Raw genomic sequence first — 15,125 nt, forward strand, 5'->3', positions numbered from 1 at the left:
GCCTGGTGTACCTGGTGTGGTGATGCCTTGGTAAGCAGAGGCAGGAATGCTCCATGTTTGCGGGTAGCCTAGATTACCTATTAAGTCCTGTCTCACTAAACATAAATCAATAAGTGGTGTGGCTTCTCTGGATGAAGTTACTACTTGGACTAGGAGAAATGAGGGCAGTGAGAAGTATGGCAGAACACCTAAATAACAGAACTTTCTTTTTTTAATAGAATGTGAGCCTTTAATCCCAGCCTTAGGAGGCAGAGGTGGGTGATCTCTGTGAATTCGAGGCCAGCACAGTCTATAGAGTAAGTTCCAGGACAGCCAGGGCTCTGTGGTCTCAATGTGCGACCAAAGTGTAAGAGACCCTGTGATCAGCTGTCCTCTGAGGTGCTGATGTTCTAAATGCAATGAAAACATAAAGAAGACGGTATTGCTAAGAAATCTCTGCAAACAGCAAGCTCTCTGTAGCCGTGAGGAGGCCGGTTACCGTTCTTAGCTCCACCATCTTCTTAGTCTTCCTCAAGGTCACATAGGAAGCTATGGTCGAGGACTCGGGCGTGGGAGACTTCGTTCTCAGAGGAACTCCAACTGGGAAGTGGGAACCTGAAAGTTAAAGCAGTGTAAGTTCTACACAACACTTGTGGCGCAGCATGGCGCCCTTCTGACTGGAGGCCTTTGCTGATTATGGATTTCTAGTCAGCTGGGATTGAACCAATCTGTAAACAGTGCTCTGTCTACTAGATCACACCAGCTCTGGGCTCACAGACAGACAGATCTGCTGGGGCTGGAGAGAGGGCTTCTGCTGTTGCAGAGAACTGGCATGTAGTTCTCAGCACCAATGTCAGGCAGCTCATAACCACCTGCAACCCCAGCTCCAGTGAATCCCACTCCCTCTTCTGACCTCTGAGAGCACCCACACACAGGAGGCACAAATTCCTACGAACACGTAATAATTTTACCTGTGTGTGTGCATGCGCACACAGGCCCACAAGCAGGTAAAGTTTCATGGAGGTCAGCAGTGTCATATCCCTTGCAACTGGAGTTATTGATAATCATGAGCTGCTTGGCATGGGTGTTGGGAACCAAACTCAGGTCCTCTGAAAGTGCAGCAACTTGAATGTGTGTGCCCTGGCCATGGTCACACACATGTAGCCCAAAATAAACTATTCTTAATGTTGGAACAAGAGCTGTCCTGCCAACAGGGATGTAAGTGGGGTTATGTCAAGAATGCCAGTGGAATCATTTAGTATTAAGATACATCAGTGGTTAAGAACTCATACTGCAAGCTGAGTGATGGTGGTGCATGCCTTTAGTCCGAGCACTTGGGAGGCAGAGGCAGGCGGATCCCTGTAAGTTTGAGGCCAGGCAACCACTTGTAACTGCAGCCCTATGGGAATATGACTCCTCTGGGCTCTGTGGGTGCCTGTCCTCACACACAGGGTCAGCTCAGTGTAAAGTGTCAGTGATGTTTGATACCCAGAACTGCCAAAGCCAAACAAAAACAAAATAAGACGAAGTGCAATTCTGTTTGTTACTTTCGCTTTTTTCAAGACAGGATTTCTCTGTATAGCCTTGGCTATACTGAACTTGCTTTGTAGGCTAGGCTAGCCTGGAACTCACAGTGATCTGCCTCTCTCTGCCTCCCTGAGTGCTGGTATTAAAGGCATACACCACCACACCTGGCAAGTGTAATTCATTTTAAGATTTAAAAAGAAACACGAAGCCCAGCTTGGCATGGGCCCTGGTGCACAGTGAGTCGGAGCTCATTCCAGGGAGTAAAGGTAAAACCATCCCGAAGGGGCAGGGAGCAAGAGAAGACAAGAATAAGATGGCAGCAGGACAGTGAGGGTTTTCAAGACAAATTCTATAGTGTACCTGTCACTGTCAGTGTGAAAACAAGCTCTGTGTCTCAGGAAAAAGCATAGGGCTTTAAGTCCACACACAGAGGGTGCAGAGGCATAAGCCATGCCGCCTGCCCATGCCCTAGCACCTTCCCTAGGCTGCTGAACTTCTGGCATGTAACAGCCAGGAGGCAGGCCCGGCCTTCCTATGTCCACGAACAGACATCCATCCAGCATCTCACTAACCGCAAACAGCTGTAAGGAATGTCCTCTGTTCTATGGGGTGTTGTGATTGCTGTGTCCACCTCATAGTGGCGGTGTCATTAAAGGTCCTGGTTACTGGAAACATCTCTCAGCACCTATCTAGACTGAACTAGAGCTCCATCCAGCTGCTCTTTCCTTATCTGAGAGACATTCATCTGGCAGCAGGAGCACTGTAAAGATCTGGGGAATACATGAAAAGGCCTGGCTTTCCCTGTGGCACAAGAGTGCCTGCAGTAGAAAAGAAGAGGAGGTGCCACTCCCGGGCAGCTCCCTTTGTGCTCCAGTCTACCTGGGCTAGACGGAAGCTATCTGATAAAAAGGAAGGGTAGGAGGGCAGATATTCGGTGGATCAGTGGATAAAAGCGCATGCCACGAAAGCCTGATGACCTGGTTCAATCCTTCTAACAACTGAAGGAATGAACTGATTCCCCAAAGTTGTTCTCTGACCTCCACAAGAGTGACATGGCATTCACACACCCACAGTCCTCCACCTGACAACAAAATATGAAATTTAAAACACCTAAAGAAACCATGCTAGATGCCATAGCATATATTGCAATGCCAGTACTTTTATGGTGAGACTTAGATGCTGAGGCCGGAGAATCCCCAAAAGCTCATGGACCAACTAGCCTAGCATAAACAACAAAAAACAAACAAAGAAACAAACAAATAACTGAAAGACTCTGTCTCTAAAGTGAGGATCAACACCCGAAGATGTTCTCTGACTTCCATGTATGTGCCTTGGCATGCATGTCCGCATACACACACACACACACACACACACACACACAAACTGAAATGAAATAAAAAATGGGTAGTTATAATGCAATTTGATACTGCTAATTTTCTTCATGCAAAATGCCACCAGACTTTTAGAAAATGAGACAAGAGGTTGATAATGTAACTGGAGTAGAGTAGTACCTGCCTAGCAAGCTTGAGGTCCTGGACTCTAGGCTCAGCACTAGGGTGAGGAGGGGTAAAGAGAAAGAAGGGGCACTAATGTAATGTGTCTAGGTGCAGATAAGCCTCCCTCCTAAGCAGCAGCTAGTGAAAGTAAACACTGGGAATGCAGGGCCACAACCACTGCCCCAAGAATGAAGACCTAGGCACATTTCTATCCCTGGGCAGAGATACTGCCTAGAAGGTCTCCAGCAGAAGCATCTAAATCCTGTCAGATTAGTATGGAGTGGGGAGGATTTCTGATAAAAACTAACCCCCCAGCCCCTGGAAAACAATCCTAATGAACCTCTCAATCAGCAGGACAGGAAAAGTCCTTCAGGAAAGCTGCTGGCTGTGGAGCCTTGAGAACAGGGTAAAGCTCCTTGAACTGCAGATCTGCGCAAGGCTCCCTTAGCTGTGTCTGCTCTCTCCCTCTTGAGAGTACCCTACTCTACTCTGCAACTAACTCTACTAATCCGCACTCCACTCTGCCCATAATATCCTCTTGAATATCACAGGGATGGGGAGCTGCTGAGAACTTGTGACATTCCCACTGAGGCCAGCAACAAAGCTACAATGCTCATTAAACCTCTCTCAATTTCTTTTCTTTTTTAAAATAATTTATTCACTTTATATCCCGACTGTAGGCCCCTCCCTCATCTCCTTCCAGCCTCATCTTCTCTCCTTCTACTCCCTCCCTCCTCCCCTACCAACTGACCCCAGCCTATAAAGTCTCATCAGGACTGCCTGCACCCTTTCCCTCTGTGGCCTGGCAAGCCTGCCCCACTAGAGGAAAGTGATCAAAGAGCAGGCAACAGAGTCCATGCCAGAGACAGCCCCTGCTCCCCTTACTAGGGCACCCACATGGAGACTGTCTTTGGGCTTCATCTGAGCAGTGGGTCTAGGTCCCTTCTATGCATGGTCCTTGGTTGGTGCATCAGTCTTATCAGCGGACCCTGGGCCCAGATTCGTTGGCGTTGTTCGGCTCCCTGTCCCTCCAGGTCTTTCTATACCCCCACTCTTCCATAAGACTCCCTGCACTCTTCCCAAAGTTTGGCTGAGTCTCAGCTTCTGCTTCTATACCCTGCTGGGTGGAGTCTTTCAGAGGATATCTATGGTAGGCTCCCATCTTGCTCCCCCTCGTCAACTGCTTCTCGTATCTATTCTATTTGCCCTTCTGAATGAGAATTAAGCATCCTCCCTAGGGTCCTCCTTGTTATTTAGCTTGTTTAGGTCTGTGGATTGTAGTATGGTTAACCTGTATGATATGGCTAATAACTGCTTATAAGTGAGTACATGCCATTCTTGTCTTTCTGGGTCTGTGTTACTTCACTCAGGATGATCTTTTCTAGTTCCATCCTTTTGCCTGCAAATTTCATTATTTCCTTGCTTTTAATAGCCGAGTAGTATTCTACTGTGTAAATGTACCACAATTTCTGTATCCATTCTTTGGGTGAAGAAGATCCAGGTATTTACAGATTCTGGCTATTACGAATAAAGCTGCTATGAACACAGCTGAACAAATGCCCTTTTTGTTTAGTGGAGCATCTTTTATTTAAGCACTACAAGCGATCAAACCCAGGGTCTTATGCAAGCTAGGCAAACACTATTAGTTAATCTAATTCAAGGTGAGTGTGGTACCATAGGCCATAGTAGGATATAAGAGGTGTTCTCCAAAACAAACAAGGGGAACTTGTGTTATCTGTGAAGGTCAAATTCCTGAAGAAATTCAGGGAGGGGATGATGTTAGAGATAGCCATCAACCAGCTGGGTGTTTTTGAAAGGTTTATTTTCATTTTTACTTGTGTGTGTATGTGCTCGTGCATGTGAGTGTGCACTTGCCAATGCTCTTCCTGGCCAGATGAGGAACTGTCTCGGAGCTGGAATTGCAGGTAGTTGTGAGCTGCTTGAAGTGGGTTCTGGGTCCTCTGGAGGACAGTAAGCACTCTGAGCCAGTCAGCCATTACACTACCCTTTATGGTGACTCTTACGCCTAACTTTTCTAGTTCTTTTTATTTTATTTTAATTTCTATAAAAACTTTTTTTTTTTTTTTTTTTTTTTTTTTTAAAGTTGGAGGATGAGGGCACACATCTTTAATCTCTGCACTTGGGAGTCAGAGGCAGGTGGATCTGAGTTTGAGGTCAGCCTGGACTTATAGAGGGAGTTCAAGGACAGCAAATGCTATACAGAGAACCCTGCCTTGGAAAAATCAAACCAAATCAACCCCTGAAAGGGTTAGACTAACTTTGTAACTTTGTATGTCTTCTAAAGCCTATAGTTTTGAGTTTTAGGTTCAGGTTAAGCTAAAGCCTCTTAGTACCTTTCCAGAGAATGGAGAAATGTGACTCTATCTGTGAGGACAGATATAAAAAAAAAAAAAAGCAAGCAAGCAATGACCTTCACTCAGCAAAAAGAATGACCAGACCCTTGTCTTAAAGATAGTGTTTCTTAGCAACGAACCTAGATGGCCTCAATCCTCCTTCTGAGTAGCTCCTGACCTCCAGCCAAAGGATGAGCTAACCACCCCCACCTTCAACTGCAGCTGCATCCACACTTGGCAGGACTGGCCAAGCTTGAGCACCTAAGACTAACCAATTATCTTACTTTATAGCTTCCTCATCCAATCCTAAATTGCCAAGACTGCAACTTCAAATCTCCCGCAATTTTTCTTTTAAAAACCTAAAGGCCTTTGTCTCCGGGTGCCACTCTTTGCTGACCGGCAGGGGTGACCCCATTGCGCAATGGTTAATAAACTTCTTACTTTTGCAACGAGTCTTGGTCTGGGGGAGTTTCTGGGAAGGGCGCGATCTTAAACTCCTGAGCTGTGAGACCCCAGGTCTTATACCCCCATATTTTAAATTTTTATTTATTTTATTATTTTACTTTAATTTTATTTTATTGTGTATGTATGTCTGTATGTATGCATGTCATGTGTGTGCCTGGTGCTCTCAGAGGTTAGAAGAGAGTTTGAATACCCTGGAGCTGGAATTACAGATGGCTGCTGTGAAGGTGTTGAGAAATGAACCCAGGTCCTCAGCAAATGCTCTTACCCACCCAGCTCAACCCCTAGCCCTTTATTGTTTTGAGACAGTGTTGCTATGTAGGCCTTGTTGGTCACAACTCATAGCAATCCTCATGTAGTTTGTATCAACATGTCTGGTTCAAAGCCTTCCTTCCCTTTCCTTCCTTCCTTCCTTCCTTCCTTCCTTCCTTCCTTCCTTCCTTCCTTCCCTCCCCTCCCCTCCCCTCCTCTCCTCTCCTCTCCTCTCTGCCTCATCTTCTTCCCACCTGTCTCTGTGAGACAAATCTCACCATAGAGCTCCATCTATCCTGCAGTTCACTTGAACTCAAAGAGATTCACCTGCTTCTGCCTCCTGAAAGCTAGGATTAAAGGTGTGTATCACTACATCTGGCTCAAAATGGTTTTTAATTGAGACCCCAAAGATTTCAGATATGAGGTTATAGATTTATATATGTTCTGGGAGAAAATGTAAACTAAAATATCTGAAAACAAAGATATAAAAGAGGTAGAAGACTGTAAATGCTGACCTTTAACAGCTGGAGCCTCCGTCTCAGAAACTGGCTCTGACTTTTCTTCTCCATTAGATTCATCAACTTCTGCCACTGTGGTTAACTCTGGCTCACTCTTGTAGAGTCTATAATCTGGACCCTTGAATGGAAGATACATGATTGCAACAACACAAAGCTACATGTTCACCACTGCACCGGACTAGGCAGGAGGCTCAGTGCTAGAAGCATTGTCTACATGCAAGATCCTGGGCTCAGTACACGGCATCGATAACTGAGTAGAAAGAGTAATTCCAAGATTTTTAATTAGTAAAACGTAACAATATTCCTAGGGACAAAGTCTCTTCTGTGTGTAGGTTTTGAACCAAGGGTGTTGTAGGCACTCTAAAGATTTATTTATTTTACGTATATTAATGTTTTGCCTGCATGTTTATAAGTGCACCCCAAAGGTGTACCTGGTGTTGGACTTCCTGGAACTGCCATTCCAGATGGTTGTACATTGCTAAAAACAGTGAACCAAACCTGGGTCCTCTGGAAGAGCAGCAAGGGCTCTTAACCACTGAACCATCTCTCTAGCTCCTCACATGTACTTTATTACCCTAAGCCATCCTTTTGGAGGCAAGTTTCATATAGCCTAGGCTTGCCTTAACCTCTTGATCCTCTTAACCTTCCAGCCACATTCTCTTTCATCCCCACCCCGTCTTTAGGTTGGTCAGACTTATGATTCTCCTGCATCTGCCTCCCTGAGTGCTGGGATGACAGATGGGTGCCATCATACCTGACCCAAAGTCAGTCTTATCATGGTCAAACCAAGGTCTAAAAGTAATCATAAAATCCAATAAATTTTCATCTAGATGTAAGTCTGAATAAGTAAGGTTCATCTCAAAATAATTTCCTGTGAGACAATACTTTATTATTCTCAAAATTATCTCTGTTCCATTTTTTTTTTCTTTCTTGTTTTTCTCTTGGAGACAGTCTTGCTTTATAGTTCAGGCTGGCCTTGACTTCACAATCCACCTGTCTAACCTTAGGCCCCTTACTCTCCTTCTCGCTTATGAATCCACTTCATTTCTCACTGAAGCCCTCATTTCCAGTCCCAGGCAACACTGTTCCTTGGCAGTGCCTACGTCCTTGCATGGTTTTCCTAAACTGCCCATCTCCCACCCCATTTTGCTATTTTCCTGTTTTCTGATCAAAATATGCTATTTGCTTCTAACACTCTAAAGTGGCAAGTTTAAAATATGGCTTGATCAAATGTGCAAAGTAACTACTTTATGATAAATGAAATATTAAAATTATGAGAATATTAAAAAATGAGAATGATAAAAATGTAAATTGGAAAAACAAAGGGTAATGTTATATGCAAACAAAAAAAGCGCTAAAAAATGGAGTTATAGCAAAAATAAGCTAGAGTATGAAATAAATGAATTTTCAACAATGAGAGGGCATATACGATCATTCTGTGGCTGTTCCAGCCACTTACACAGTGAGATCCATTTCTTGGATATCCTTGAACTTGAAGAATCTTCTTTTCTTCAGGCAGATGCACGGGGCCCCTGCTATAACAGAGCAAGGAGCTGCTATCACTGGGCAGAGGGGGGATTATGGGAGGCTGCTCTGTAAAGTCATAAGACCGAGGAAGTGGAGGCCGAGGTGGGACTACTTCCTCTTCCTAAAGATTGTAGAATAGTCACCTTATTTAGATAAGCAGATTGGGTTAAGCATTTCTAAACTGTTTTCATTGCTATATTAACTTAAAGTTACTTTACTATGATTAAAGGGACACTGCCAAGCCAAAAGTCTCACATTGAAAAACCAAAACAAATTTGCATGATAATCAATAATGGGGTTTCAAATGCCATATCTGCTTTCTCCTACATGTATGGGGTAGCTCTATCTACCCAGACAGATTACTATGTGAAATTACTGTACTTCATTAAAAATCAGAAGAAAAAAAAGCTGGCTAAAAAAAAAATATTTTGGCCTATAAACAAAACTGAAGGCCACAGATTTTTTTTTTTTTTTTTTAGCTAGGTTGACAGTATCTCTTTGTTGTTATAATTTCTCTATGGCATGCATGATCAAGCCAACTTTATCTAGCAACCATCCTATAAATTTTATCAAATATAAGAAGCCATGATAAACACTCAAATTACTCAGAAAAAGTACAACAATGTTAAAGTTCTAACAGATGAAACTAGTCACTGATTTGTTTTTTGTATTTAAGGAAGAAAAATAGTATTAGAAAGTTACTAAGTCACCAAATTCCTAAGTCAGTAACATTTCAAGATTTAAATAAATGATCTAAATATATTTAAAAGACAGTTTTCTTTTTCTTTCCTTTCTTTCTTTTTTAACTGAGATAAGAGTCTTGCTAGGTAGCCCAGGCTACACACAAATTTGCTATCCTCCTGCTTCAATCTTCCAAGTAACTGGAGTTACAGGTATGCAGCACCACTCCAGGCAAACTAAAAAATATCTTTCAGGAACAAAGAAGACTTAACTACTTTTAATTTTATTTGTTAACACTTAAAGTCAGCTAGACAAACAAATCAAACTTACCTCACTTTTGTACTTAACTGCTGAGAAAGGCTTTGATCCTGCCAGACCTACTGGGAAAAGAGAACACATAATTACATGTGTTAAAAATAACTTCCTTTCTTCTTCTTCTTCTTTTTTTTTTTTTAATTTTTTTTTTTTTTTTTTTTGAGATAAGAGTTTTTTTGTGTAAAGAAAAAAACTGGCTGTCCTGGACTTGCTTTGTAGACCAGGCTGGCCTCAAACTCAGAGACCCACCTTGCTTCTGCCTCCCAAGTGCAGGAATTAAAGATGTTGACTGCCATCTGGCTCTAAATATTAAACTTAAAAAACAGTGTGTGGGGCTGGCGGGATGGCTCATTGGTTAGGGGTACTGGCTAGATCTTTTGCACTTCCTGGAGGCTCACAACTGCTCAGAACTCCAGTTTCAGGGGATCTGGTGCCCTCTTCTGGTCTTCATAGATGGCACACATTACACAGACAACACGAAGGCAAACGACTGTACACATAAAATAAAATTAAAAAAAAAACTTAAAAATAAAAAAGAAAGGATCCATGGAAATAGGTTTCCTTAAGTATTATTGGTATAAACAGTAATCTTCTATGAGAGCAATCTGGCCATACCCTTTAAAATGGAGTATGCACTAATTTTGCACACTCGGGTGTGCCAGTGGGTACTAGCAAATATGTTCTTTTATATGTCTAATGATGCCTGTTACAGAGCGACTTACAGACAGAAACAAAACAGAACTCCAGAAACGGGACAGGTTCACAATATGGAAAAGGATAAAGCATAGTTAATCTATAGAACAGTCACAAGTAGCTATTATTACGTTTGGGAGGGAAGAGCTAACAAGATCAGTCAAGACGCTAACAGCAGCAGAATCTGGACTCACTGGTTAGAAACAATCAGGCTATTTATTTATTTAAAAATATGTTTATTTATTATGTATACAGTATTGTACACCTGCACACCAGAAGAGGACACCAGATCTCATTATAGATGTTTGTGAGCCACCATGTAGTTGCTGGGAATTGAACTCAGGACCTCTGGAAGAACAGCCAGTGCTCTTAACCTCTTAGCCATTTCTCCAACCGCAGGCTATTTATTTTTAAACCTTGAAGGCATAGTAATTTATTTATTTAGGTTTTTAAAAAATTATTTACACTTATTTATGTGCACTGGGGTTTTGCCTGCATGTATGTCTGTGTGAGGGTATCATATCTTGCAGTTACAGACAGTTGTGAGTTACCATATGGATGCTAAGATTTGAACTCAGGTCCTCTGGAAGAGCAGTCAGTGCACTTAATCACTGAGCCATCTCTCCAGCCCTCACCTATATTTTTTCCCCCCTACTGAGAAGATTCAGAAGTGAAGAGTTGCTAAAGCTAATCATAGACACAGAACAAGGGTTTTGTGTGGCTGTGGCTATTGAAATTACTGCATTTATTAACTTATGCACCCATTCAATGGCACAGAGTGGCTGTTTTCCAATGAAAAGCCATTAAAATGACAAATTTAATTATATCTTTTCATTCAGACAGAGCCATGTAAAGCTGACCCACCTGTTTCTGAAGAGCCTCTTTGTTGTTTGTGTTTGCTCAACCCCTCCATGACATCTTGAATTCTCCACAGTTCTTTCTGAATTTGTGCCCGCTGAATTCCTGCCGATTCGCTCTATCAGTAAAGACGGACAGGTCACTATGGGCCTGAGTGGGAATGTCTTCCACGGACTCATGTATTGGAACACTTGGTTTCAGTTGCTACAGCTTTGATGGAGGGAGCACACGCTGGGTGAGAGCTTGGATAAGCTATAGCTGGGCTCTGTGCTCACCCTATGGGCCCTATCCCTTGGAATGGTGAGCCAGAATATGCCCTTTCCCCTCCAAGCTGTTTTTTGTCAGGGTTTTCTACTACACCCACAGGAAAATAACTAATTCAACAAGTTACAAAAGAAACGAAAATAAAAACAAACAAAAAAACCCCCAAAACCTCAGTTATATGTTCCACTAATTACACAATGAAAAATTAGAGCCACAGAGGATTAAGTCCCTAGGATATTTACAATAACGCATGTGAGCCCATGATGTTGCAAAGATAAAAGGGAAAGCATGAAGAGAAAAAAACAAACAAAACAAAACACTGAATTTCTATGATATAAGTGTACTATTGTACATGCTTTCAGTATGCTTTGCCATTATTTGTGATTCTAGAAGGCACACTCTTAGAAGGGACTATAAATGGAAAACAAAGAGAAAAAAGAACAAAACCCTTACTGTGGCTAGGTAAAAACAAGCCCCTGAGGTGAGAAGGGGGCCACAGAGGGTTCTGGCTCTGTCACCTACAGGTCCGGCTTCCAGGGTTTCACATACACAGCCAACAGTGGGCAGTGTGTTTTTTGTTTAAGATTTATTTGGTATTCTGCCTGCATGCCCGAAGAGGGCACCAGATCTTATTATAGATGGTTATGTGCCAAGATGTAGTTGCTGGGAATTGAACTCAGGACCTCTGGAAGAACAGCCAAAGGTCTTAACTTCTGGGCCATCTCTCCAGGCTCAGAAGGCAATGTGCTTATTTGCCCAGTATACACGGAAGGCCCTCAGCACACACCAGCTCCAGATTTAAGGACGAGTAACTACTGTGTACTCGCCAGCAGTTCCGGTTGCTAGTTTGTTGCCTTGGCAGCTGTGGATGCGGCAGCTTGGGAGGAGAGTTCATACTCAGTATTTCTCAATGCCCAGGATCACCTCATTCCAGGCTTATTCTACAGGGCATGATGTTACTTGTGGTTTCATGATTCACCGAAAGCCATGGGACACATCCTGAGGATAAAGACTCCTGCACTACTTTCTAAATTCTAGAACATTAAAAACAAACAAGCAAACAAAACACTTGGCTGGCAGAAGTAAATAAATGTGTTTACAGTACAAACATTTAATCACAACTACTTTTACTCTATTCTGGTACATTCTTATTTTTAATATTCTATATCATGCCTTTTAGGTTAAAGTCATAGTTATAAGACTCTATTACAACCATATGATCCTTGGCAGGGAATGACCCCACATTGAAGTGGGGTTACAGATAGCTCACAACCACCTCTAAGTCCAGGGGATCCACTACCCTCCCCTGGACTCCAAGAGTACCCACGTATTTGGCACATACAGTCTGAATTTCTGTTCTATTGCTGCATGATCAAGGCAAAATCTTACAAAAAGAAAACATCTGATTGGGGGCTTGCTTACAGATTCAATGGTTGGTCCCTGATCATCATGGCTGGAAGCAGACAGGCATAGTGCTGAAGGAGTAGGTGAGAGCCTATGTCCCGATCCCCAGGCAGACACACACACTGAGCCTGCTGTGGGCTTTTGAAACCTCAAAGCCTACCCATGGTAACACACCTCTTCCAGCAAGGCCACACCTCCTTGCAGAAACAACAATAACTCAGATTGTGTGTGCCACAGATGTGGGCACTTTGGAGGCCGGAGGAGGGCAGTGGATTCCTTGGACTCAGTTTTGCAGGTGGTTGTGAACTACCTGTAACCACACTTCAGTGTGGGGTCTCTAACCATCCGAATCTGTAAGCAAATGCTCTTAAGTGCTAAGCTATTGTTCCAGCCCCAAGAAAAAATATTATTAAAAATATTATTTGATAAATAGGTCTGGTGGGGCACATTTATAATCTCAACATTTGCATGAGTTATAGTGAGGAAAAAAAATATAATGAACAATTCTGTATCAGTGGTCACAGAATGATATGTGAGAGTATTAATCAAACTTATAGGAAATGCTGAGAGCTGAGGTGAGTACTGAGAGCTCAGTGCTGAGAGTTGAGCTGAGTACTGAGTGCACAGTGCTGAGAACTGAGGTGAGAAGTGAGAGCACAGTGCTGAGAGCTGAACTGAGTACTGAGCGCACAGTACTAAGAGCTGAGCTGCGTACTGAGAGCTCAGTGCTAAAAGGTGAGCTGAGTACTGACAGTGCAGTGCTGAGTGAGCTGTGCTAAACAGCAAAAAGCACAAGTACTTCAGAGTTCACCAGGGTCCAGTAAGGTGCAAAGGTTTTATAGAGGGGCTGGGAACTTCATGGAGAGTGAGAATCCTGTCCCTAGACTCTTGAAGGTTTTTCTTCAGAGTCCAACAGCAGGAGCTGTAGAGGTAGGCTGCAAGCAGACTGTCTTTCCTACCTGCACTTCCCCCAGGCGATCAAGCTGCTCTTGCATCTGGTTCCTGGTAACAGTCACGTCATATTCTAACTTGTCATATTCTCTCCAGGCTCGTTCCAGCTCCTAAAAACCACAATGTTTGTTATTTTAAAGGGGACCCACGCTTCAATGACAGTCTGTGCATACTTAAAACCTCCCAAGATTTCAGAAAGTTGTATGCTTTATTTGGGGCAAAGTAAAAATATCTTTGGCGGTGCTGGAGAAGGAAACCAAGAACATGGTAAGCAAGTGTTTTGCTGAGTTACATCTGCAGCACCAAAACAGAAATTGTGGTAACTCACTCTCCTTTACCGTTTCCTCTTTTTCAAGACTCAGTTCATTCAGAGAAAGCACATGGTGTAATTTTAGTCTGCCTTATTTTATTTAACCTCCTCCAGTTCCATCTATTTCTGTGCAAATGTCATGAATAAAATTGATGGTGTGTATGTATGTTTATTGGATTATGCACGTCTAGGTTGGTTCTATTTCTTAGCTCTTGTGACTGTTGGCATCAAGCCTGCATGAGCATGTGTCCCTGTGGCGAGCGGAGTTAGTGTTCTGGGTAGACACCCAGGAGGGTGGTGGTATAGCTGGCTCATCTGCTAACTCATCCGCCTAATACGTGTGTGGTCAGTGCTTGTGTGCATGGCTGCACTTACAGGTCAGAACTCACAAGAGTCCCAGGGAGCTGTAGAAGCAGGCAGATGTGAAGCTCCCCATTTGGATGCTAGGAACTGAACCTAGAGCTCAAAGCTATCTCTTCAGTACCATTTTTAGTCTTTTTCAGCAACTTCCAGACTGACACCTATGCAGCAGTGTAATCCTAGGCCTCGATTCCCAAGGGTTTCTCACACCCTGCCCTGCATTTGCTGTCCTTTGTTTTCTTGCTACTTAGTCTTTTGCTAATTGTTTCTCCAAATCAAACAGAAAAAGTCTTGAAAAGTCTTACAATTCTTGCTGAATTGTAGGGTAAGGTGGCACACACTTTTAATCCTGACATTTGGGAGGTGGAGGCAGGAGGATAAGCTCATCCTCAGCTATAAAGTGAGTTGGAGGCCAGCCTAGGGTGAGATCCTGCTTGAAAAAAAAATAAAAAAACAAAAAAACAAGTTTCCCTTTAAGCAAGTTTTATAATCAATTATATTTATTCTTTAAAAAAGTGTTTATTATTATTAATGTTTAGGTGCCTGCACAAGTCAGAAAAGGGTGTTATATTTCCGTAGAGCCAGAGTTCCAGGCAGTTGTGAGCCACCTGATGTGGGTGCTGGGAACCAAACCGATGTCAGGAAGAGCAGTAAACGCTCTTAACCACTGAGCCATCTCTCTAGCCCTTTGACTTTTCCCTCTCTTTCTTCTTTCTTCCTTTCTTTCTCTCTCTCTCTCTTTCTTGCATGCTTGCTTGCTTGCTCTGAGACAGGGTCTCAGTATGTAACCCTAGCTGGACTTGACCTTGTAATGATCCTCTTGTATGTCACATACCACACTTAGTTGAAAAATATAAAAAAGCTGGGCACGGCACCATGTGACTGTAATCCCCGACACTTGGAAAGTTGAGTCAGAAGCAAGGAGCTCCTAGTAACCTCACTAGATCCTGTTTAATAAAAAATAAGGCTAGGAATGTGGAGTGTAGAGTGTTTGTCAAGTATATGAAGGGACTTGGGTCAATCCCCAGTAGAAAAAAAGGAAGCAAAACAGTAAAGTTTGTTTATGTGAATATTAGCCTCATTAGTGGCTTCAGCAGACTTTTATGTGAGTATAAATAAAGGAGAAATCTGTCTCCTTTAATAAAAATTTCTCTAGTAATCTTCTATTAAAAAA

General features: G+C 42.8%; 1 protein-coding gene across 7 annotated transcripts in view; it reads right to left on the minus strand.

Moving 5' to 3' along the window:
* Positions 1–15,125, minus strand: part of Plekha5 (pleckstrin homology domain containing A5) — a 179,963-nt gene that overhangs the window by 12,709 nt on the left and 152,129 nt on the right. For 4 of the 7 annotated variants that reach the window (XM_055610336.1, XM_055610323.1, XM_055610329.1 and 1 more), the window contains 5 exons: positions 13,290–13,391; positions 10,669–10,780; positions 9,127–9,173; positions 6,586–6,706; positions 479–594 (listed from right to left, as the gene is read on the minus strand). In XM_055610336.1, the coding sequence (XP_055466311.1) occupies positions 479–594; positions 6,586–6,706; positions 9,127–9,173; positions 10,669–10,780; positions 13,290–13,391 (498 nt within the window). Of the gene's footprint in view, positions 1–478; positions 595–6,585; positions 6,707–8,047; positions 8,237–9,126; positions 9,177–10,668; positions 10,781–13,289; positions 13,392–15,125 lie in introns of all 7 variants that reach the window. The other 3 variants (XM_055610298.1, XM_055610289.1, XM_055610314.1) reach the window with 3 other exon arrangements.

Source organism: Psammomys obesus, unplaced genomic scaffold, assembly GCF_907164565.1.
Source record: "Psammomys obesus unplaced genomic scaffold, mPsaObe1.curated_primary_1811, whole genome shotgun sequence".
NCBI classification, from domain to species: domain Eukaryota; kingdom Metazoa; phylum Chordata; class Mammalia; order Rodentia; family Muridae; genus Psammomys; species Psammomys obesus.